Source organism: Erithacus rubecula, assembly GCF_903797595.1.
Source record: "Erithacus rubecula genome assembly, chromosome: 34".
Classification (NCBI taxonomy): domain Eukaryota; kingdom Metazoa; phylum Chordata; class Aves; order Passeriformes; family Muscicapidae; genus Erithacus; species Erithacus rubecula.
Window position 1 is genome coordinate 301,395 of NC_136684.1, and position 24,628 is coordinate 326,022.

The following is a 24,628-nucleotide window of genomic DNA, read 5'->3' on the forward strand; positions in this document are numbered from 1 at the left end:
CAAGTCCTCTCCCTCTGCAAGGACACCCCACTTTGGTACCAAATTCTGCTCCTGGACACTCACTGAGACTACCAGTGCTTTCAGGCAAATACCCACATGCAAAATGTGCCTCATGTTCCACGTTCAGCCACTTAATCTCTCCTTTATCAGAAGGGATTCCTCTCCCTGGAAGCTCTCAGACACAACAATGCCCAAACAATTCCAGATCCACTGCAGTTTCCCACCCTCACCAATCCAAATCCCAAAAAGCAGCCCAAGTAGGAATCCTCCTTGTGAGTCCCATCCCTCCAGCACAGGAGACAGGCAGAGCTGTTTCCAGCCACCCCTTGGGTGTCATTTTGCCACCCAAACTTAGATCTGACAAGACTGAAACTGAGCAAGACCCTCAGTAACAATCTGAGTGCAGATTCCTGTCAGCAATAGGTGTGAATATTGTCCTGTTAGTTATTCATAATAGTTACTGATAATATTCAACATTTATAGACCATCAGCACATGGGGTCATTCAGAAAATTCATTGCACTTGGTCATTTTAAAGGCAGGTACCACTCCCCATCTCTTCTTTTGCAAGGCAGAAAAGCATTACCCTCAAATACCACAAAGTTTTTCCAAGGTTAACTAAAAGAACTTAAAACTGTATTTTAAACAAACAAAAAAAATATGCAGGTGCTTTGCATTGAACAGAAAGAAACTTAACAAAACAGAACTGTTTCTAAGGCTCCAAGAGAACAGAGAACATGGAACTATTTACATCCTGGAGACCCAGTTAAGGCACTTGGGTTCCAGTCACAGCCACTGTAAATTCTGCCTCATTCAGTGCATGAGGTCAGGCTGGCTCCTGGTCACATCTCTTGGTTTGTCCAGCAGAAATCTCTGCAACAAAAGTAGGGATAGAGAAAACATTTGGTTGGATCCATCCAACAGGCACATCTGGCAGAAGACAGTCAGTGACTGGACTCACTTTACTCAAAGAGGACCTGCAAAGCTTTTTGACTTTCAGCAGCTGCCTCTTTATGGAGAGGATTTTTAGAGCCTGCCAGGCCCATCCTGATTATTTTCTTTAGCAAGTTTGCCAGCAGATCATGGCAATGCATCCCTTTGCCCAAAGAGGCCCAAAAAACTTTATGTTTTACGGAAAATGACACTGCAAAGGCCCCATGGGATGGCAGGTTACAGCTTCAGAGCATTCCCCACTGCTTGCACTACAGGACAACACAACAGTTGCAATGACTAAACTGTACAACCAGAAACATACCAGCAACTACAGGAATTCCTTTTGGCAAATACTGGTCACAAGGCCAGCAAGGAGTCAAAAATTCAAGTGCAGCCCAGCTGTAGCCAAGCTGCAGGTGCTGCCCTGATGGGGCAGCTCTCCCTCACTCTTTGCTCCCAAAATGAGGAATGAGGAAGCAGAAACTGGGGTGGCTGCAGGGCCAGCCCTGTTTGGTGTCTTCAGAAACCACAGGCAGGGCTGTGAAACAAAGACTTACTGTTCAAACTTCACAGTCTTCTTGTCTTGTCTTCATTTGGCAGAGAAGCCACTGGGAAAGGATTCTTCTCATCCCTTGCAGATCCCTGAAAAAGCACAGAGAGAAAACTGGTCTGAGAGAGGTGCCTAAACCAACTCCAACATCCTAAATTTCCTGAGAAAATGTTCATTTGTCCCAGGCATAGTCTATGCTCCAGGCTCTCCCCTTCTTGCCTTCCTCCCCAGCAGTCCCTCCAACAATGGAAATGGAACCTTGGCTCCTCACTTGGCAACTCACATGCTCTGTAACCATTAAACTTCTCCCAAACATGGAGAAATTCAGCAGCAGGTTCCTTGTTCAGTGGCTGAGAGAGCAGTAAGGGCTGGGAGGAGGAAAATTATCAGGGAAAAATGAGCTGTTAGAAGGCAGAAAAAACAGTGTGCAGAGTCTGGCTTAAATCACAGCCCCACCCTTGCCCAAACATCCCAAATCCCACACCCCAAGCCGACAGTGAACAGCCAAGTTTTAACAAACAGCCAGTAAAATCCAGTCTTATAACCCAGAAATGAAAAGCTGCAAGGGTTATCAACAATTTTGTTATCAAGCTATAAAACTTGAGGCTTAGATTGCAGCCACACCCAGAGGTTTGCTGTTTCTTATTTTTAACCAAACCACCCTTTCTATTTATAAGCATGCTCCTTTTTACACCAGTCTTGTATTTGCAAGTTGCCAACAATCAGAAATAGTTACTTATCTGAGAGGATGTTTGTAAAGAGAATCACACAGCAGGTGTGGGTTGCAGGAATCCTCCAGCCAACTCTCCTGGATATCCATGTTGATGTCCTGGGATTGTTTCTTGTCATCTTCCTCCACTTTCCTGTGCTTGGCAAACAAAGGATCCTGGTTCCTGCAGGGTTATCCATGGCAGGCAGACCCTGGTTCCTGCAGGGTTATCCATGGCAGGCAGGTCCAGGCTGTCAGTCTCAGTTGTGAGTCTGTTTTGGGTTGTCATGGTCGAGTTTGGTGGACATTGTGCAGCAGTCATGGCCAGCAGAGGTGGCAGCACATTTTTCCTCTCAGTTTGGAACGAAGCTTCTGATGCTCTGGACAAGAGAAGGAAATTAATGGATATGATGCACATATAATGTTCTTAAAACTTGGCTATATCCTCTACCAATTCTTGCCAGTGTCTCAACTAGACAACCTTTCCAAAGCTGAGAGGCTTCAAGTGAGAGAGAATTTTAATTGGCAGAGATTTTAACATTCAATAACACAGCACCTAGCAGATTTCTGATCATCTGAAATCAGGATGACCAGGGAATTGTGGCTGCAACAAGGAGCCCCAAATAGCTCTCAACCTTGATTCCCCACTGCTCATTTCCACCATTTTTAGTCAGCTTCTCAAAGTTTCCAATAACACACCAATCAGTGAATCCCAGCTGATGGACTGGAGCATCAGAAGAGGAGGAAATGAAGTTAAACACAGTGAGAAGGCTCAGATGTGGGGCTGCACCTCTTGCCTGACTCTGCTGTCCATGGGACAGACCTCTCCTCTCTTTCAGCACCCACCTCTCCCATGCTTTGGTCCCTGCTCCCTGCTCACTGCTCACATTCTCTCCAGCAGCTCTGTCTTGGCACAGCTGATGCTGCACAAGGGATGATTTGACACAGACCACAGCACCTGATCCAGAGCCCTCTCAGCCTAAAAACACCTCCTACCCCTCCCACTCCAAAAGCCAGCACATGACTAAGGCAGCTGCTCATTTTCCCTGAGGAAAAGTGAGGAAGCAACTCCAGAATTAAAGCTTTTTCCATTCCTACCGCAATTGGAACATCCCTTCACCCAGCCAAGCACCAGCCCCATCACCTCTGAGCTTCCAGAGGATGTCAGAAGGGAAAGGCTCCCTACCCTCACCCACCTACACCTGCAGAGCTGCTTTCTGCACTGTAAAGGCCAAGCTGCAGCAGTTGAAGTTGCAGAAGGCACACAAAATTAGGAGCAAACAATTGTCTGGACAGAAGACACAGTTCTTCATCTTACCCTTCTGAAGAGAGACTTAGATTTACACATCCCACCACTGCATACTCACTTTAGTTTACTGGAGTCTCTGTTTGCTGAAGGTGAAGTTTTTTGGGGATGTTTTTTCTCACTCCTTTTTCTTCCTGGGAGTATCCCCCTTGTCTTCTCTCTAACAGGAAAAAAAAAAAAAAAAAAAAAAAGAGGAAAAAACATCAGACCAGTAGAGCTCAGTTTGACAGATTCTGGTTGAAAACAGAAAAAATAACACACTGGAGCTACCTTCAGAGGAGAAGGCTCTAGTGCCAACCTGTGAAGGGAATCTCCACACGGGTTTTTCAAACACCACCTTGATCATTGTCCAAACCCACCTCCCCCTGCCCCTCTCACCTTCTTCTTTCTAGGGAACTCCTCAGGACTCTTCATTTCTTTTCTCTTCAAGTCAGGCTTCTTTGCAGGGAAGAACAACTTCTCCTCAGGAGGTGAGGGCACTTTCTCTTTGTGCAAGTCCCCAGACCTGTGGCCATTGGGGGTGAGAGCATCACGTTCCTGAGCATCTCCTGGGAGCTCAGGGTCCAGAAAGCCTTTGGTGCTGGCCTGGGGGGAGCCCTTGTCCTTTCTCTCCTCGGAGGGCTCCTGAAGTGCCAGCTTTGGCTCTTCACTCTCAGTGGTTTTTGGCTTCTCTACCTCTTTGGCTTCCAGCTGATCCTTGCAGGACTGCTCTGTGACCCCCACAGGACCAGGCTCGCTCTCACCCTTCTGCACTCTTTTGGATTTGTTGTGCTCCAGGGGCTCTCCAGGCCTTTTGGTAGCCACAGACTCGTTGGGCACGGCCCCCTTGGTGAGCCCAGGGGGCTCCAGGCAGCTCTGCTTGGTCTGAGGAGTTTGCTGAGGAGCCTGATCCACCTGGGAATGCTTTGTCAGGGGGCCAGAGCTCTTCTGAGGGTCCTCGCCCACTTGGCCCCAGCTCTTGTGAAGAGGCTCCGTTGCCTTGGAGAGCTGCTGGCAGGAGCTGCTGCTGATGCCCTGCTCATGTCCATTCCCACAGGCAATTCCCCTGAGAGCCTCTCCTGGCCTTGCTCCTCGCTTTGCCTGGCTTAGCAGGTTGCCCAGCCACCACTTGTTATAAGCTGGTGGCTCAGGCTGCCAAAAAAAGAGAAAAGAATGGTTCAAGGCTGATGCCTTTATGGGCTGTTTCTGTCCTAGCACAGCTCAGCAGAGCCCAGGGACTCTTGCCCAGAGGTCACAAAGTCTGAGCTTAGACCACTGAAGAACTGACTCTAAACTATCAGGCCACTTGTACTAACTTGCTCCTTGGGCATTATGGATAGATATTTGCTGAATAAAAAGCCATAAACCAGCCTGTGGCAAATAGCTCAGAGTGAGACGGTCTCACAGATCAGTGTTTGCAGGACACACCAGGCAGAATTTGGTAAGGTCTGCTTTCCTCCAGAGGCACCACCCTGCAGGGCAGGGGCTGTGGGAGCCTCTCCATGGTCCCTGCACTCACCTTTCGTGCCGGCAGGTCCAGCTCCCTGGCAGATTCCTCCTCACTGTCACTGGAGCTGCCCTCTGTGTCACAGGCTGGGGAGCTGGGGCTGTCCCTGGGGCTCCCTGAGCCCCAGCTGCTGGGCTGTGCTGCTGCCATCCTCTTCTGCTGGGTCTGGAGAGCTCTGCAAGCCCACAGGAGACATAATCAGACTGCAGGAAGGGGGAATCCCTCACTTATCCCATTTACTTATCCCACTGGCATGGCAGCATCCAAAACCAAACCCAAACCCTGTGTTTGGGCACAGACAGCAGAGGGGAGAAGGCCAGAGGAACACATTGCCATGCTCCAAAAATAAAGCACCAGCATAAAAAACCCTCCAGAAATATTCAAACCTCCAACTCACAGCCAGACAGACACAATTCCAGCAGGCTACAGAAATTTCATCTTCACCCCACTCTGCAACTATTAGCAGAGCTACACTATTAGCATATAAAGTGAGGTTTTTAGAAAATCCACCTGAAATACCATATTTCTTTATTCTTAAATAAAAATATAATCATTGCAAAACTTCTTAGAAACCTTTTCCTTGGGCACAGGAGATTACTTTCAAATTTCACTGCTAGATTTACACAGCTTTTGTAACTGTAGCTTTGCTAGTCTTGCCAGGCTTCAAAACCATATCTAGGAATCAGATTCAGCTGGTATCCCTTATTTCAGTCAAAGGCATTATTAGTAGGTTGATAAGCACAAAGTGTGATAAGATGTTAAGCACCACAAATTAAAAGACTTTTTCAGTCTGGTTCATGAAAACTTGGGGGCTTTTTCTTCACTTTTGTTTTGGTTTTAAACACAGTCATTGCAATCATGACATGGTTTAGTGCACTGGTGTTGTTGCATCAACTATAGGACTTGATCTTCAAGATCTTTTCCAACCTAAATCATTTCATGAGTCCATCAAGAAATAATTTTCCTGTTGGTGAAAATTCCCTGCATTGAGGTTTTCTGAGAAAAATCTGACTGATAACCCAAATTTTTGTGCATTCCAGGTTCTTATAAGTAACTGCCCATCAGAGATGGGAGCACAGTCTGGTTACTTACAATGTTCTTGGCTGAGAACTCTGCAATGTTTCTGAAGCTGCACCAGCCTGCTCTGGAAATCAAAAATGAAAAGGTTGTGTTTATTTTCCTGACCTGTAGCATATTTTGCCCTGTGGTCTCTGAGCACCAGATTCCTTTCTTCCAGGAGGGGTTTGCCCCTCAAAGACCATAATTGCATTCATCACTCCAGATGGGAGTTTCCTAATAAAATACTGCTTGTCCTCTGCTGAACTGCTATCTTGAGTTCTAGGTAATGATTGTTTGCAGTTTCTTAAGCCATTCCTAAATTCACCTGTGCTCAGCAAAGCAGAGGAAATCATGCTGTTTAATCAGTGTGAACACTCTGCCACATATAACACACAAAATTATCTGTCAGCACACAAAGAACTGGGTTTTCTTTGCATTTCTTCTTACCCTGCTTCTGTGCTTCAGATCCAAAAGATTGGGATTCCTAGAATTAAAGGACAAAGTAGCTTAGCATGTTGCTTAACACTGCCTCTACTGACCTCAAAACTGTGTTAATGGCACATTAGGGGCATGTGGCACTTTTGAATACATATTTTTAAAACATTCTAAGTGCTGCCAAACAACTGAGCTGGACTTCTGCTCAGCAGAAAGATCTCCTGTAATTTATCAGAAGCCCTGGCAAAACTGGGCTGGTTTACCTTTGTTGCCAATGGAAGTTTGGAAGTCTCTGTTCTAGCTGGTGACTGAAGAGGTGACAGGAGAGGTGGCAGTGAGCTGTTCATTTCCTGGGAAGAGAGGGAGAGAAATAGCTCTCAAAATATATTTTGTCCCCACCTATTTCCTTAATATATGCAAAACATAAGCAAGCACAGAGATCTTTTTAAGAGCACTTACCCTCAAAATTTCCTCAGTGGATGGCTCATCAATTTCAGTATTTATTTCCTGAAAAAGGAAAGAGGGAAACAGAAGGAGTTTGGGCTTTTTTAGGAATTGGCAGGTTTGCTTACCAACAGCTCTATAAATGTCTTGCAAGTGTATTAACAATAAAATAAGGATGAAAAGGCCTGTCTGAAGGGGAGCTAATAATGGAGACCAGGAGTGGAGAGAGCAGAAACCATCACTGTCAACTCCTTCTCTGAGATATCTGTCTTCCCTTTGGACACTGGCAGTCAGGGAAAACGGTTTCCATTTCTAAACTACTGGTACTACTCCTCCTACTTATTACTATTACTATTATTATTATTATTATTATTATTATTATCCTTATTATCACTATTTTTTCAATATATATGTTACTGCAGTCTGCTCCCTTTATATAATTGCACTTTCCTTAGGTTGCTGTTGAAGAAGCTGAGCCTTGCCTGCAAAGGCACAGGCTGCTGCCTCTGCATATAAGAGTTGTGCCTAAAGCCTCATTAGTTAAAACAAAACAAAACAAAAACAAAAACAAAAACACCAACATTTTTTTGTTAGACATAATTGTTCCCAATTCTTCTAAGCCAGTTCTCAAGAAACAGGAATATCTGTCATTCACACAAATAGAATGAGACTCCTTGTACTGAAGTTAAAAAGAAAAAATCAAAACAGCTGGCTATAAGGAACCCCAGACAAGGTGCAGTTTGGAGTTTGGCTTCCAACTCACAGCACTGTTTATGGTCAGGGAGCTCAGGCTGGACTCCAGACAGGCTCCTCCTGGCAAGACTGAACTTCTGCTCAGCAGAAAGATCTCCTGTAATTCAGCAGAAGCCCTGGCAGAGATGGGCTGGGTTACCTTTGCCTCCAGGGGAAGTTTGGAAGTCTCTGTTCTAGCTGGTGACTGAAGAGGTGGCAGGAGAGGTGACAGGGGGCTGCTCATTTCCTGGGAAGAGAGGGAGAGAAGTAGCTCTCAGGAGTTTTGCTGATGGACACAGGGAGTTTCAGCCTTCCAGAGCCAGAGGGATCCACCTCCCCATGGATTGGGTCAGGCTTCCCCATGGAGATCTGGTGTTGAAGAGCACCCACCTTCAATATTCCTTCAATGGACTGCACATAAACGTGCACGATGGGCTGAAACAAGAGAGAGGGAGCAGTGTGAGCTTGTTTGGGTGTTTTACTCACTGACAGCAAACCAGCATGCACTCAGCAAACATTTGCTGACCAGCAGCTCTGGAAATGTCATGCAAGTCCATTCATAAAGAAATGCTATTAAGGATTGACAGCTCTGTCTGAAGAGAACAGAGAGCAAGCAGAGCAAGAGCTGAAGCCACCACAGTCACCTCCTGTGAGATCAATGTCTGTATTCCCTGGCAGGAAACACTGCTTCCATTGCTGACTTTTTATTAATATTCTTAATAAAATTTGTTCTTGCAGCTTGCTCCCTTTACTGAATATCACTTTCCTTTAGTTGCTATTGAAGCAGCCAAGCTTTGCCTGCAAAGACACAGGCTGCCTCTGCATGTGAAAGAGTTGAGCAAAAAGTTTCATTAGTTAAGAAAAAACAGTTTAGAAATAATAGTTCCCAATTCTAGAGAAATTCAGTTGTAGAGGAGGAACATTTGTCATTCACTCATATAAAATCAGACTCATCTTTCTGAAGTAAAAAAAAAAAAAAAAAAACAACTAAAAAAAACAAAACAAAAAAACCCCTGGTTAAAATGCAGCCCGTGCCAGGTGCAGGTGATGCTTGGATTCCAGTTCAGAGCTCTGCTCCTGCTCAGGTAACTCAGGCTGGGCTCCAGCCTTCAGCACTGCAGGATTGTATTATCAAAGAAAGGCTCATCTTTGAGACCAAGCAGAAACAAAAGAAATATGACATTGACAGGACTGAAAGAAGCAGAAAATGAAAGCAGGAATTTTTTTCACATACAGAGCCATTGTCCAAAACAGCCATGAACAGAAATCAGTCACTCAGGGGCCACAGCCCAGAGATCCGTTCTGCAGAGGAGTGTCATTGAGCATACACACTCAAAATTTCATCTCTCAGCTTCAAAATGGACTAATCCTGGAGAGAAAACTCCAGAAGGACTAGACAGTGATGCCAAAGGACAAGGGGGAGCACTGCCAGGTTAGGCTCCTTAAGTCCATGAAGGGTTATTTACTGACAAATTCAAACAGGGAACAGAGGGCAAGAAATGCCTGATGCTGCTGCAGAGGTCTCCAGGGGACACCTAAGAGTGACAGGATTTAGGGTCTCCTGTCCTCAGACAGCAGAGAGTGAGGCAAGGGGCTGAGGAGCAAACTCTCCATTGGATTTGCACTCACCACTGGTGCTGGAGCTCCTGGAGGTGCTGGGGAGCTGTGATGGTCCCTGGGGCTCCCTGAGCCCCAGCTGCTAGGCTGAGCTGGTGCCATCCTCTTCTCCTGGGGCTGGAGAGCTCTGCAAGCCCACCAGGAGGCAAGGCTAGACAGAAACAGAGGGGAAAGTTATTTACTTATCCCACTGATATGGCAGCATTCAATACTAAACCCATACCTGTGCCTGAGAGCAGAGGGGAGAATGCCAGAGGAACACATTGCCATGCTCCAAAAATAAAGAACCAGCATAAAAACCCCTCTGGGGGAACAAGCAAACCTTCAACTCACCCCCAGGGAGAAAAAAAATGTAAACACAATCTCACTGCTATATTGTGAATGTGCATTTGGGCAACTAAAGCTAAATTAAACCCCAGACCACCAAAACTTGCCAGTTCCTTTCTGAAAGCAACAACCCTCAAAGGAAAATTTCCAATAAAGGCTGACAAATTTCAGGTTGATTTTTTTGTTTGTTTCTGGGTTTTTTTTCCCCATTAAGTTTTCACTTTTTTAATCTCTGTTCCTTGGCTAAGACAAAAACATTGGATCTACACACTGGAGGAGGGGAGGAGAAGAAAAGAAGGGAACACCTGGGGAAATACAAGTCTGGCTCATAGGCAAACTCCAGCATGCCTGGGTTATTCATTTCTAATTGGAGCTTTCCTGAAAACCCCACAAAACTGAAAACCAGTTTTCAACAGCAGCTCCAGGCAGACACAAACCAAAGCCTTTAATTTCAAGAGAAACCAGGAGCCCTTTCCCATCTGCCCCTCACGTCAAAGTAGTTTTGTTTTTCTACTTTGGTCTAGAGGGTTTTTTGGGAACACAACTGTACCTTGGAGAAGCAAGTGAAGGACGTGGCTTTTTCACAACCTGTTTTGTTCACAAAAACAAAGAGGAGAGGGGGAGGCAAGGTTAGCTCAGGGAACTCAGCAGGTGGGGATGATTCAAAGACCTGTGTGCCTGGCATAGGCACCATCTAAACCTGACTTGGTGGGCAGCACCCCGCACTCCCACCTCTGTCCAACACACTCAGTAAAGCCTTTGCTGACAATCAGGGTAAAATGGGGTTTGTGCTTCCACACACAGAGCTTGCTTATGTTCATGGAATGTATCACATTTGGATATAACAGCTGCAACAGAAATGTGAGTCCCTGAAGCATTTTCCATTCATCCTCTGGCTCAGCCATGTTAGAGCTCTACAAACACAGAGCCCACTGAAAACAGAGGAAAAGAGGCAAGAGAGGTTTGCCCTAGAGCAGTTGAACTGCTCTAGAGAGTGTTACAGACTGGGAGGAAGGCTGATCTTAGAGCTCCAGCTTTTATCTCTTCTTCTTCTCAGCCCACCCTAAAACACACCTCCAGGGAGGGAAACTCCTGCTGAGTGAACAGGAGCTGAGCAATGTATTTTTCCCCCACCCATTTCCTTAATGGAAGCAAAACAAGCAAACACAGAGATCTTTTATTGAAAAGCACAAACCTTCAAAGTTTTTTCAGTGGAAGGGACATCAGTGGGCTTCTTTTCCTGAAACAAGAATGAGGGAGGCAGAAGGAATTTATTTAGATTTTTTACTAATTGACATGCACTCAGCCAGCATTTGCTTACCAACAGCTCTACAAATGTCATGGAAGTCCATTAATAATAAAATGCCAGTAAGGATAAAAAGGCCCATCTGAAGGGAGTTAAGAATGGAGACCAGGTGGAAAACCAGCTGAAATCCCCACAGTCACCTTCTCCTCTGAGAAAAATGTCTGTGTTCCCTTTGGAACCTGGCAGTCAGGAAATACTGTTTCCATTCTTAAACTACTACTACTACTACTACTACTACTACTACCACTACAACACTACTATTATTATTATTATTATTATTATTATTATTATTATTATTATTATTATTATTATTATTATTATTGTTGTTGCTGTTGTTGATGATGATGATGATGTTATATAAGTATGTTTATGCAGTCTTATTTTGTTTTAAGTAGCTAAGCTTTGCCTTCAAAGGCACAGGCTCCCTCTGCATTTAAAAGAGTTGAGCAAAAGGCTTTTTCTAGTTAATAAACACCAATCAGAAATAATAGTTGCCAATTCTTCTAAGCCAGTACTAGAGAAAAGGAATATTTCTCATTCACCCAAATAAAATGAGACTCCTTATTGTTCTAAAGGCCAGAGCAGTCTGGACAAGACACAGACTTCTGACACATCTGGGAAGATACAACACAGTTTATGCAAATTCTGGTGACTTTAGCCATCCTCCTCCTGTCCCTGAAGGATTTGCAGATTCCCCAGCTAACATTCCTCACTCTCCCTTTGCCTGGGAAAGTGAAGGATTTAGCAGCCAGATTTGGACCTGAGGATGTTCTGCAGAGCCGAGTCCACCCCCAGCTGATGGCAGAAGGCAGCAGGGATTCCACCCCTCTCTCACCACACTCTCCAAGGAAGATGCAGCATCCCTGCTCCTTTCTTCCCACTGATCCTCCCTAACACTTGTCATTCACTCAAATAAAATCATGTTCAAGCAGCAAGGACAAACACTGCCCATTGCTGGAGGCCTGAGGGCTCATTGCAGAACTCTGCATTTCCAAGAATTTGAGACCAGGAATGGTGCTTTATCTGTTTGGCACAGAGGAATGGCTCCTGCAGAAGGCAAGGCACTGCTCTGCTTTACTTCTCTCTGCTTCCTCTCATATTCCACAAGATATTGCCTACAGTCCTTTGCAGATCACCACCCTGTACCAGGAAAAGCTGACTGCAGCCTCCAGCTCTTCCTTCTCCTTCCAAAGGCAACACAGCTTGAAAACCTTCTCTGTGGCTCTCCTGCCCACGCTGCCATGGCTCAACAATTGCACTCACCTTGACAGGTTCAGGAAGGATTTTGGATTGTACAGCTTTGGCTTCTGACCTCTGTTTTGAGACACTTTCATTGCAGTCACCACGGTTCTGCTCAGTGTCACGCTTGAGGTCTAGCGATACCAGTGAGGATTCCTTCTGTGTGTCCTCAGATGGGTTTGTATTCCTGACCAGACCATTGCTGCAGGTCTGTGCCTTGGATTTGGGCTTTTCTGGGAACCACAGAGGTCCTGGAGGGGACTCGTGCCTCGGGATCAGCCTGGGGTCCCACTCGCCCAGCAGGCGCTTGATGCGCCGTGCCAGCTCATCCTCTTTATCCGTCTGCAACACAGGGACACAGAGAGAAATGTCACCAACAGCCCGGGCAAGAGACCCAGCTCAGCCAGAGACTGCTCAGGATCTTCATGGAATCACCCACAAGGGAAGTCAGGGCAGCTCAGTGGAGCAGATGGGAAGATGCTGTTCTTGCAGGGATCGGGCTAAAGTCTGCTACAGCCCATGCAGGAGGCACAGCTCTCCTCTCCCACCCCAAACCTCCACCTTCCTCCTCTCCTTGCAGCCTGCACCCCACTCCCACTACCTTGTAGGGTTCTGGAAAGACAGGAGTCTTCTCCCAGAATGCACATTTATCCTCCACCTGCCTCCTCCGCCTCTCTTGTGCCAGGCTGCGGAGCAGGTCTCTGTTGTTGTTCCAGCTTTCAGGAGACAGAGAAAGGAGAGTTAACACTTGAACCCCTGTTCTTATACTCTGTGCACTAACTGGGGCTTTCCCACAAGGCCACATGTCCAGCAAAGCAATGTTGAAATCCACAGGGTGCTGACAGTGGACAGATCAGTTGTGTCCAGATGTGTGCTTTGCCCAGAGCAATGAGACACACAGAGGAGAGCACATCCTCCTTAAGGACTGCTGCTCCTCATCCCAGACATCAGGAGGGGTGAAAGGGAAAAGACTCTCCCCCCATTTCATTGTGAAGCAAATGGAGAAGCAGTCGCTGAGGGAGATCAGCACATAAACTGGCAAATCCACTGGCAACGATCAATGGAGAAATTGCCATTCTTGTTCTCCTTCAGAGCTCTCACCCCACTCTCCCCTTGGGAGTCAAAGGGAATCCTCTATACCACTTTCAAGGACTGACTTTTGTCCACTTTATAAGCAGCCTTGGAAATTCACTCTCTGCTTTAAATGGATATTTGGAAAGCTGCTTCCACAAAAAAACATGCAGTTGTATTTAGGGCAATCCCATCAATGTAATTAGAAAGGAAATCTCAGACATTCAGAAAACACCAGGTCAAATCCCCCTGCTCCTCCTCAGCCACATATGCACGTACTCAATGCCACCAGCCCCACAACAAAACACCAATAAAGCTGTGTCCTATCATGCAACATGATAGGAAAACCAGAAAACCAGATCCCCTAAATTGTCCCTGGTCTGTGAAAGATTACTGCAAAATGAGGGAAACTCTGCCTCTGATATGTGTGGACATCGGGGAAGGAAAAGCATGCAGGCAGAGAGCATGCAGCTAACTATTTCTACTCTGCTGCACAGTCTTCTTTATACATACAGTTCCTAGATTCTTCTTGGCCCTTTCAACTTCCCAAGTGCCTCAGGCTGCCTTGTTTCCCCTAGAAGTGGCACTTTCTCCAATACCACAAAAATAATCAGTTCCTGAAAGTTTAATCTTCCCTAGAGGCTGCCTCATCTCATTCTGAGCACCATTACTTACAATAAATCAGGTTTTTGCACTAGATGACACGCCTAATTCAGAGCAAAGTATCTGCTATTCACTGAAATGCTCAATCTTACAAGCTAAGCCTGTAGCTCTCCCAGTCTCCCCTGCCCTGAAACATCAGCTCAGTCCCCATCATTTCCAAACATGTTCCACAAGAAATAAGAGCTTGCACCCACCCCCAAAAACAACTCTTGTGCTTTGCTACAGAGTGAAATGGGAAAATACTCCTGGACACAAAGCATCCCAAAGTGTAGAAGGGAGTGCCCTGGCCCCAGTAATGAGACACTGGCTTCACAAAGTTCAGCAGAGAACCTGCCCTGACATCACCCAGGCCTGTGTCAGTAAGAGAAGCTCTGAAAATACCCATGTGCTCTGAAACCACTCCCACTGACAGGACAATCTTTATTTCTCCCACTCAGGGATTCTGATTCTTGCATTGGAAGGAGGATCTTTTTTCTAAACCATCCCAACATTCATCACAGCACCTGGGAAACCAAGATGACATCAAATCAATTCCTACCTATGGATGCTGATCTGGTTGCCTCTTGGTTCCATTTTGGAGCCTCAGTTTGAGTCAGATTCTCTGGAAGAGAACAAACAGATATTCTCCATCTGCATGAGCTCATGCCTAAAGCAGAGGTCAAGATCTCCAGAGTCTTGTTACCCCCAGAGCCTGGAGTGCCTGACTGGCAGTGCTCCTAAACATGAATGATCCAAATGTGGGGATTACACAGAGCTGAGAATGGGAGAACCAAGAGATCCATTTTCCCCTTCCCCCAGTGGGGATCCTGCATTTCAGGTCAGCTCTTAACTCCAGATTTGGCCAAGGGCATGACAAACTGCTACAGGCTCTAGGGTATTTGGTTCAATTTTAAAAACAAATGTGCCCTAAGAACCCTGCCTTTAGATAACCAAATGTGACAGTGGTTATCTTTTTTCTTCTGTCTTCACATAGAGTCAGAATTTAATGCCCTAAAGATGAATTTTTTGTTTGGATTGATTTATTAAATTTTATCTAAAGTGCAGAGAGTTCTTCAACACTTCTAGCTATTAAGCCAACAGTAAGAAAATATAGGTGAATTTAGCTAGTTACAAAGTCTTTTAAAAGCAAACTATCAAATTAAGAACTAACATCAATATTATTTATACTTCTGACCCAGTAACTGTGACCTGCACTGCAGTACTAACTCTCCAACCAAAAACTACTTCCTGGAATCATGAAGAAGAAGGAACAAGAAGAAAAAAAACCCCAAAAACAATGCCTAAGAACCTCCATCTTGTCCCATACCTATTACTATATTCTAAAACCTCTAATTCAAAACCCTTCACCATGTGAAATTGCACACTTCTAACTACACACCAGTGATTCTAACTTTATCACTTAAATTTGGGAGCCTTCTCCAAGGCCTCAAATCAAAAGCTGTGTTCTTTTGGGGATCAGTGTCAGAAAGCACAAAAAGTTCAAAACTCCCAGGCTTCAAAGTTCCAACACAAACGGGCCTCACATGAATGGCAGCAGGAGAGGAGAGGAGAGGGAGAGGGAGAGGGAGAGGGAGAGGGAGAGGGAGAGGGAAAGGGAAAAGGAAAAGGAAAAGGAAAAGGAAAAGGAAAAGGAAAAGGAAAAGGAAAAGGAAAAGGAAAAGGAAAAGAAGGAAAGGAAGCCCTAAAGAGACAGCTCTAGATGAAAAGGTAACAAGATCCCCTCAGCAGAAGTAAAGGCCAAAATAGGACTGAGAATATTTACGTTCCAATTTGTGACATTCATTTACAGCATCTCACACTCCAGAGGGAGAAGAGTGATTTATTGCTGGGGAGGAGGCTACAGGAGCATTCTGTGAAATCTTGTGAACCACCCCACTCAGGGCAACTGGTATGGAACAGCAGCACAGACACTTGGGGAAGAGCTGAAGCAGCTGAGCTCCAGGCCATGGCTGTAACCCCAGGGAAGGGACCCATTCTGCAAGCCACAGAATGGGAATCCTGGGGATGGCGATCCTGCCAGAGCCCCACCTCCCCCTGCAGCTGGGAATCCTCAGAAGAGACACTCACACCAAGCTAAGAGGACACACCTGGAAGCAAACCAGCACTCTGTTCCTCCCTCACAACCCTGAAAACCATGGCACTGGCTGGGAAATAAACTGCCTTAAAAGAACATGGTGCCCACTAGAATTTAAAGATGAACCAAGGTGGGAGAAGTAGGAGGTGCATACAGGGAGAAGTCATTCCAGATTTCTTCTGGCTTCTGCTGAATGGACCTGGCATTGGGTAACTTGGGCAGAGAGAGATGAACACACACATGTGAATAAACAGCATGGCAGGGGAGCCTGCCCTGTCACCAGCTTACCCTTGACATGGCCACAAAGCACACAAGTGGCCAGCAGGAAAATCTAGATTTCACTAAACAGGCAAAAAGTTTTGCAAATGCCCTTGACAGGGCCAGGTTTTGAACCACACTGTTCCCACAAGGCACAAATGTTCCTGCAACCAAGATGTGCTTCTGAACACAAGCTTCCCTCACTCTGGAGAGGAAAGCAGGTGCCCAAGTGACCCTGGTGGGAATTCCTACAAGCTTTTGACAGTGCTGTATTTGGCCAGGCTTATTTCTGCATCCCTTAGCAGGACAATATTTGGTTGCTCTTCTTTCTGCTTTGTCCATCCAGCCCCAGGCAAAGAGCTGCTTTAATGGAACAAGGAAGCTTGGAAGCTGCTTGAAAACTTTATGTACCCATCTTACGACCTTCCTTCAAATGTTGCTATCACTAATTTTCCCATGATATTTTTATGGGTAAAGCTTGGTGTTTTACATATATTCAGGCATTTGAAGGGACAATTTGACATACAGTCAGTGAGCACACTGGATTCATAGAACCAGAGATCCATGGATCTATAGAAGCACAGAATGTTTTTAGGTTGGGAGGGGTCTTAAATTTCACCAGATTCTGCCCCTCTGCCATGGGCAGGGACACTAGGTTTCTCAAAGGCTTGTCAGACCTGGCCTTGCAGGATTCAAACATTCTGGTGGCCGTTGTACTTACACAAATATAATATATGAATATACACACAAGGCAATTATAATGGCCATGAGCCTTGAAAGTGGAAAAATAATAACTGGCTTCACTTTGGGCTATGGGTGTTTGCACAAGGGCTTTGCCACCTCCCTCTGGAGCCCCTGGCTGCCACAGTTCAACTGCCAGAGCAGCCCCAGGCAGCTGCTCCCACTCCCAATGGGGCAATCCCAGCTGGAGCAGCTGCAGGTACTGCACAGGAAAAGCAAAAAATAAAGTTCCCCCTGCTACACATCTGCTGGTTCTGCCCTCAGCCTCTTCTTCTCAGTGTTGGAACCTTTTGGCAGCACATGGGGCAGAACCAAGGGGCCCCTGTGCTCCCCATGCCACCCTCCTTTCCTAGGGATGGGTTCAGAGACCCTTGGGATTAAAGCTGAACCAGCAGCAGCCTTGCCCTCTCCACTTGAAAGTGATTTGTCCTGCTGCAAGCTGGGACAATAATAATAATCCTAAATATTTGCTATATGAAGAATGCCTTGAAGGCAATTTCCCTGGTTACTGGTCTGCTTTGAAGCTGCTCCTGTTGGTGGCCAGAAGGGACGTCCTTGGCGGGCAAGTTGGCAGAATTACCTGGCACAAGCCGGCCGTGCGGGCGAGGGATGCCTCGCTAGCGGCAGTGGATGCGCTGCCAACAGGATTTGCGGGCAGAGCAGAGCAGAGCAGAGCTCCGGGATGCTGCGGCCGCACTGCAGCAGCCCAAAGGCGGCTCTGCCGTTGGCACCGTCCGGCTCGAACCGCAGCGTCCCAGGAGACACCGGCAGGTAACGGTCATGGAACGGGCACGGGTCCGGCGTGGAACGGGCACGGGACCGGCACAGAGCTCGCAGCAGCAGCGTCCCGGGTGCCACCGCGTCCCCGCCCGGCTGTCCCCGAGTGCCACCAAGCCCCCAGGGAGCAGGGACACTCAGCTCTGTGCAAAGGTTCGGGGCCATTCCGTGAAAAAAGCAGAGAAATTCAATGATGTGGCCAGCACGCCTTGAGTGCTGATAGAAACTCGGGGACTGGGGGCTCTTCAGCAAGAACTTCATGTGTAAATTGTTTATTAAGGGGATTTAAAAAAACCTCAGCAACCCAACTAGTCTATGTCGTTCACATATTGTGTGTGTTTCTATCAAGTACAGAGAATTCTTGCAATACCTAATGTGAGAGAGGCTTTTTACACAAGAATAACTCCTTCAGGTGGGGAATGCAGTATTAAATCATCTCATTCAAACAGAAATAATTAATCTAAAAAAGTCAAAATCAACATGTTACAGATAAGGCACAACTCACATCCAAGAATTCCTAATTTGCTAAAAAAATCAAAGAAATCTATGCTTAAAAATTATTACCAGATGATTTTTTAATGAGATCAGATTCTGTAGGTCAGTTGCTCTTTCTGCCTTTCAGCTCTACAATACTCTTTTACATTTTATTGTCACGCTCCAAATGTACAAAAGAAACTTTTCTGAGAAAAGAGGGAATCCTCTATGAAATTTCTCTTTAAGAGAGCTTCCAACCACAGCAGTAGCAGCAGTGTTTGCTGGCTGCCCTGATCAGCCAGAAAGTTTGTTCCCATGAGCTGTGAGTTTCCTGTCCCACTGCAGATGGCATTTCTTAGAGCCGGGGCAGCCTGGCAGCCACCCCCAAACTGCCCTGAGTATTTTCCTTGTGTTGACCTTTGCTTTCTTTACTTTTCCCTGGTCCAGATTTCTTCCTATTTCCCATCTCTGTTCTTTCCCCTTCAAACAATTCATGCCTGTTTGCCCTTTCCTCTCTGGCCCCACTCCCCATTTGAGTTCCTGAGCTGGCACCATGGGAACATCCCTTCAGAAGCAGGATCATCCTACAAGTGCTGCAGGAATTGTCTGCAGGCTCCTGCAGTGCCTCGTGCTGCTCCCTTGCCACAGGCACCACAGGCCAGGGGGGCACATCTGGACTGGTGTGTCTGGGTGTGGGGCTCCCTGTTCTGGGCAGTGAGGAGGGGCTGGAGAGGCTCTGCAGGACTGGCAGGATGGGCTTTGGGGACTGAGGAGAAGCTGAGGGACCTGGGCTGCTGGACCTTCTGAAGAGGAGGCCCAGGGCTCATCCTGCAAGTGCTCCAGGGGTGGTTTCAGAGAACCACAGAATCAGCCAGGCTGGAAAAGATCTTGGAGATCATCAAGTCCAACCTGTGCCATGACACCACCTTGTCTTTCTGTGCCTCCTCCAGAATAAACAATCCCTGCTGCCTCAGCCACTCCTCACAGGACTCGTGTTCCAGACCCCTCACCAGCCTTGTTGCCCTTCTCTGGAAACACTCCAGCCCCTCCATGTCCTTCTAAAACTGGGGGCCCAGAACTGCACACAGCACTCGAGGTGCTGCTCAACCAGTGCCGAGCACAGGTGAAGAATCACTGCCTGCTCTTGCTGGCCACACCATTCCTGATCCAGGCCAGGTGCCACTGGCTTTCTTGGCCACCTGGGCACTCTGCTGGCTCATGTCCAGCCTGCTGCCCATCAGTGCCCCCAGCTCCCTTTCTGCCTGGCTGCTGTCCAGCTACTCTGTCACCAGTCTGCATCACTGCAAGGGGTCTTGTGGCCAAAGTGCAGAACCTGGCACTTGGTATTGTTAAACCTGACCTTGTGGGATTTTTCCCCTGGATCCAGACTGTTTTCAGAGATCGAAATATTGTAATTTATGGCTTAAAAAATCTTCACAAAGGATTTTTTCCCAGTTTAACAAAACTATATGAGACAAGTTTCAGAGAAAACCATCACACCCTGAATAGGCCTTCTGATTCAGGCCCTGAACTGCTCACTCATGGATGTAAATGACTCTGGAGAGAATACATTCACTGGGGATGAAGCTGAGCACTTTCAGGGTTGAGAACACGGTCCCAGGTTATCATCTGCTAGGCTCATGCAGACCCTCACTCCAAAGGATGGGGGTAGAGAGGCTTTGGGTGTATAGTGAAAAAGCCTCTGCTTCCAGGCAGTGACTGCCCACCCTCTGCTGTGCAGAGGAGCCCAAACTGCAGGGGCCCCTTCACCCTAGAAAAGCTTCTGCTCAGCAGAGGGGCTGTCATGGCCCACCCAAGGGTCCCCCCCAAAAGGGGACCCTGCACCAGAACACGGCAGAATTATCCACACTGCTGCAAGAAACAGTCTCAAACTAGCTCCCTGCAGGGCAGGCGCCAGGGTGTTTCCACCTGCCCAAAGGTACATTAATCCACGGGATTCTGTGCTTTTCAGTGTAGTGGCAGGGGATCCTCACTACCAAGAATTCAAGATGGAGGGGAGCAATGAGCTCTGATTGGGACCCCCAAAAGAATGATATACTTCTACCTAACCCCTGTCACTCTCTCCCCCCAGGTCCCATAGAACATCTCTTTTTCTAATTATTTCTTTAGTCTCTCTTCCTTTCTCTTTGACTCTTTTAATATTAAATAAAAGATATCAATTTTTTGGCACCGACATCTAACCTCGTTTGGTTTTATTCAGGCTTTTTGGGTATATTTCAAATCTTTCTCAGTCTGTTTGGTTTTCTTCACAGAGGTTTCATTTCTTTTGATTTTCTGTGTTTAAACCAATTCATAACACCTCTCCAGGTCCCTCCGCAGAGCCCTCCTACCCTCCAGTAGATCCACACTCACACCCAACTTGGCGTCACCACAGCTCCATGATGCTCTGAAGTGTCACAATGGTCTCCATGATTCCAGGAGGCTCCATAGTTTCACAGTAGCCTCTTGGTTCCCCAACACCCTTGAGAATCACAATGGCCCTTTCATTCCATGGGACCCTTGGGTGCCACAACAGCCTTTGGCTCCCCAAGGCCCTGCAGTGTCCCAATGGTCTCCCAGTGCAGCAATGCTCTCCTTGGTTCTGCAGTGTCACAATGGCCTCTTGGTCCCATGGGGCACCACGGTGCCAAAATCATTTCTTTCATTCCATGAGTCCCTGCAGTGGCATCATGGCCCCTTGGTCATATGAGGTCCTGCAGTGTCACAATGGTCTCTGTGGTTTCATGAGGCCTGACAGAGTAACACTTGCTTCCCTGGGGCCCTGCAATGTCACAGTCATCACAGAATTACAGAATCAACCAGGTTGTAGAAGACCTTTGAGATCATCAAATCTGACCTGAGACCCAACACAACCTTCTCCCCCAGACCATGGTACTCAGGGCCACATCCAGTCTTTCCTTAAACACCTCCAAAGACGGTGACTCACCAACCTCCCCGGGAAGCCCATTAGAATACCAAACCACCCTTTCTATGAATAATGTTTCTTAATGTGTATCCTAAGTATCCCCTGGTGCAGCTTGTCCAGTCGCAGTATTCTGGGAGAAGAGCTGAGCCCTCACCTGGTGTCAGGAAATTGTAGAGAGTGATGAGGTGTCCCTGAGCCTCCTCTTCTCCAGGATAAACAACCTCAGCTTCCTCAGCCCCTCCTCAAAGGACTTCTCTTCTAGGTCCCCTCACCAGCCTTGTTGCCCTTCTCGGGACACACTCCAGCCCCTCTATGTCCTTCCTAAATTGGAGACCCAGAACTAGGCACAGCACTCGAGGTGCTGCCCAGCCAGTGCTGAGCACAGGTGAAGAATCACTGCCCTGCTCCTGCTGGCCACTCCATTCCTGATCCAGGTCAGGTGCCATTGGCCTTCTTGGCCACCTGGGCACTCTGCTGGCTCATGTCCAGCCTGCTGCCCATCAGTGCCCCCAGCTCCCTTTCTGCCTGGCTGCTGCCCAACCACTCTGTCCCCAGCCTGTAGCACTGCAGGGGTTGTTGTGGCCAAAGTGCCAGATCCAGCACTTGGTATTGTTAATCCTGACCTTGTTGGATTTGGGCCCTGGATCCAGCCTGTCCAGGTCCCTCTGCAGAGCCCTCCAACCCTCCAGCAGATCCACACTCACACCCAGCTTGGTGTCATCTGCACATTTGCTGATGGTGGACTCAATGCCCTCATGCAGATCATCAATGCAGACATTGAAATCCATGCTGGCTGGCTCTGATCCCTCAGCCATTCTGCAGGTGCCCTGTGATGGCTCTCAAGGTGATCTGTTCCATCACCTTGCTGGGCACTGAGGTCAGGCTGACAGGCCTGGAGTTCCCCAGATCCTCCTTCCAGCCCTTCTTGGGGATGGGCTCACATTGGCACCTCCAGTCCTCTGGGACCTCCCTGCTGAGCCAGGACTGATGAGAAATGAAGGAGGGCAGCTTGGGGAGCTCATCCAGCAGCTCCCTCATCCCCCTAGGATGGATCCCATCTGGTCCCAGAGACACCTGTGAGCATCTGAGTGGCTCAGCAGGTGCCCAGCTATTTCCTCCTGGATTACAGGGGTCTGTTCTGCTCCCCTTCCCCATCTGCCAGCTCAGGAGATCACTTGTCCTGAGCATAAAATGTCTTACACTTGAAAACTGAGGCAAAGAAGGGGTTAAGTTCCTCAGACTTTTCTTCATCTTTGGTAACCATATCTTTGCCCAATAAGGAATGGAGGTTCTCCTTGTCCCTGCTTTTCCTGCTAATGCGTTTATAAAATAAGTTTTTTTATCCTTCACAGACACGGCCAGGCTATATCCTAACTGAGGTTTCACCTCTTATTTTTCTGGATGACCTAACCACATCAATAAACACTTCCTGAGTTGCCTGCCCTTCTGTCCAAAGGTGATGCAGCCTCTTTTGCCCCTGAGTTCCAGGAAAAAGCTTCATGCCCAGCCAGATCAGTTATTTTCATTGCTATGTGACTTTTGGCACACGGGACAGGCTGTTTCTACTCCCTCAAGATTTCTTTCTTGAAGTGTCTCCATCCTTCCTGCAATAGTTTGTTTTTAAAGACTGTTTCCCTTAAAAAAATCAGCAGACCTCAGAGCGGCACCTGGGGGTCCAGGAGGGCACTTGGAGGTCAGAGAGGAGAATCTGGGATCCTTCGGGGTCCGGGCGGGCACTGGGGGGGCTCTGACGGGGCTCTCTGGGGCGCAGGGGATGATGGGAGTTGTAGGCGCGGGTATAATACAGTTTAAAGGGGTTACGGAGCATCATGGGAGCTGTAGACAGTGCTGCAATGACTCCCTGGGAGGCGCGGAGCATGATGGGGGATAAAGTCTCAGCTGGAATGGCGTTTTACCGGAACCGCGGAGCATGATGGGTGCTGTAGTCCCGAAAGTAGATCTTGCGGATAGTTTGGGGTCCGGGAGGGCACTGCAGGGACACTTTTGCCTCTGAACGGCGACTTGAGGTTCTCAGGGGGGGGGACGTGTACGGTTCGGGAGAGATTGGAGGGATCTTGGTGAGCTCTAACCGGGCTCTTTAGGGCACGGGGCACGGAAGGAATTTTAGGCGACTGACTGGGTTATGAGGTGCTCTGAGCTCGCGGGGGATGACAGGAGATGAATTCCCAGAAGTGGCTGTAACGGGCATCTGTGGGCTTGGGAGGATTCAGGGGATTCGGGGATGTCTTTGGGAGGTTGCCAAATGGGCGCTGAGGGGACACTTGGGGAACCTGGAGGTTCCGAAGGACATCTATTGGACATATGGAGGGGGGAATACCGGGGTTCTGTGGATCGCGGGGCATGATGGGTATTGTAGTCCCAGCTCCAATAGGGCTCTGTGGGGCCGCGGGGCATGACGGGAGTTAGAGGCAGAAAGGAAAGATGGCACCGGCTTCAGGCACAACCCCCGAAGCACCGATCCCTGGCGCTGAACCTCCTTGGTGGCACCTTGGGCTGGCACACACCTGAGGAGTGTGTCTGTTTTCCATAGGGAAAATTAGGAGTTTTAGATTGCATCAAAAATAACAAAAAGGAAAAACTCCTCTTTCCCTGAGAGCAGCCAGCTATCCAAGCAAAGCAGGTCCCAGGTGAGTGAGAACAGACAGGGTGGGATTTGGAATGTGGAGCAAGGTTCCCCACACTGGGTCAGACCTCAAGGCACAGCTTCTCTGAGCAGGCCAGACCACCTGGGGAGAGACCCTGGATCAATATCAATCACAGAATGCTGCAATCACCTCTGCTTTAAAGAGAATAGTTATAAAATCCATCCTTTAAAATAGGAACAAATATTTTTAAGAAGCACTTTCGAAGTATTTTTCCATAACTATTGTAGGAAACGTTTCTAATGAAGTGCACCAGGCCAGAGGGAAATCAAGGTAGAGCCATGGTTTGTTAGGAAACCTCTCAAGAACTCCAAGTGAGAATCAAACTCCAAAGTTTCTTGAAGTTTTAATGGGTCCCAGGGAGGAACAGGAGTGAGAAAGTGTCCCCAAACGTCATTCAGAGCAGAGAACTGGAGGCAGAGCTGACAGGTGGGGACAAAGAGAAGCCAAGTCTTGGTGCCCTGGGGCACAGCAGGGTCTGTGCCACCAAGGGCTGGGAGGAGACACCTTGTCCTGAGCCACTGGGGCCTCCTGGCACAGCCCCAGCAAGGCTGGGCACTGTCACCCCTTGTCCTGCCCTCAGCATCCCCCCACATCCCAGTGGCCTCGGGGATCTGCTGGGAGCAGTCCCTGGGGCTCCTTCATGCTCCCAGGGACTGCAGGTTTTTCAAAGGACTTTGGGTTTTGCTTTTGCCTTGGAGTCTCTGAGAGCTTTGTGCAATCATGGCCTCCAATTATCTACTTTAATTAGTCTCTTGAGAGCTTTTGTCAGTAACAACACTCCATGGAGCTCATTAATGCTTCAAGGTACTCCAGCTTTCTAAGGTACTTTCCTTTTT

General features: G+C 47.6%; 2 protein-coding genes across 2 annotated transcripts; both read right to left on the minus strand.

Annotated features, from left to right (window-relative positions):
- Positions 1-613: 613 nt before the first annotated feature.
- Positions 614-6,522, minus strand: LOC306814034 (AF4/FMR2 family member 1-like). Its single transcript, XM_079329736.1, has 8 exons — positions 6,490-6,522; positions 6,076-6,127; positions 4,996-5,158; positions 3,876-4,628; positions 3,559-3,657; positions 2,219-2,571; positions 1,490-1,574; positions 614-872 (listed from the first exon to the last, which is right to left on the minus strand). The coding sequence occupies exons 3-5, from the start codon at positions 5,131-5,133 to the stop codon at positions 3,616-3,618; spliced, it is 933 nt and encodes a 310-aa protein (XP_079185862.1). The 5' UTR covers positions 5,134-5,158; positions 6,076-6,127; positions 6,490-6,522; the 3' UTR covers positions 614-872; positions 1,490-1,574; positions 2,219-2,571; positions 3,559-3,615.
- A 91-nt stretch (positions 6,523-6,613) lies between these two features.
- On the minus strand, positions 6,614-17,645 carry LOC306814033 (uncharacterized protein). The gene is made up of 11 exons (XM_079329735.1): positions 17,530-17,645; positions 14,415-14,477; positions 12,744-12,858; positions 12,167-12,484; positions 10,793-10,837; positions 10,148-10,185; positions 9,283-9,421; positions 8,044-8,088; positions 7,814-7,900; positions 6,937-6,984; positions 6,614-6,827 (listed from the first exon to the last, which is right to left on the minus strand). Exons 2-11 carry the CDS (start codon positions 14,447-14,449, stop codon positions 6,648-6,650), a joined length of 1,050 nt encoding a protein of 349 aa, XP_079185861.1. The 5' UTR covers positions 14,450-14,477; positions 17,530-17,645; the 3' UTR covers positions 6,614-6,647.
- Positions 17,646-24,628: the final 6,983 nt, after the last annotated feature.

What these genes read in the sequence shown, in the direction of transcription:
- LOC306814034 (XM_079329736.1), bottom strand. Translation starts at nt 5,133, where the DNA reads ATGGCAGCAGCACAGCCCAGCAGCTGGGGCTCAGGGAGCCCCAGGGAC. An exon ending in TGGACCTGCCGGCACGAAAG is followed by an intron (nt 4,629 to 4,995) that starts GTGAGTGCAGGG and finishes TTTTTTTGGCAG; the next exon opens with CCTGAGCCACCAGCTTATAA. An exon ending in AGTTCCCTAGAAAGAAGAAG is followed by an intron (nt 3,658 to 3,875) that starts GTGAGAGGGGCA and finishes TTTTCCTGTTAG; the next exon opens with AGAGAAGACAAGGGGGATAC.
- LOC306814033 (XM_079329735.1), bottom strand. Translation starts at nt 14,449, where the DNA reads ATGGAACCAAGAGGCAACCAGATCAGCATCCATAG. An exon ending in CCTTCACTTGCTTCTCCAAG is followed by an intron (nt 9,422 to 10,147) that starts GTACAGTTGTGT and finishes GTTTCTGTCTAG; the next exon opens with CCTTGCCTCCTGGTGGGCTT. An exon ending in AACTTCCCCTGGAGGCAAAG is followed by an intron (nt 6,985 to 7,813) that starts GTAACCCAGCCC and finishes TTCCTTTTTCAG; the next exon opens with GAAATAAATACTGAAATTGA.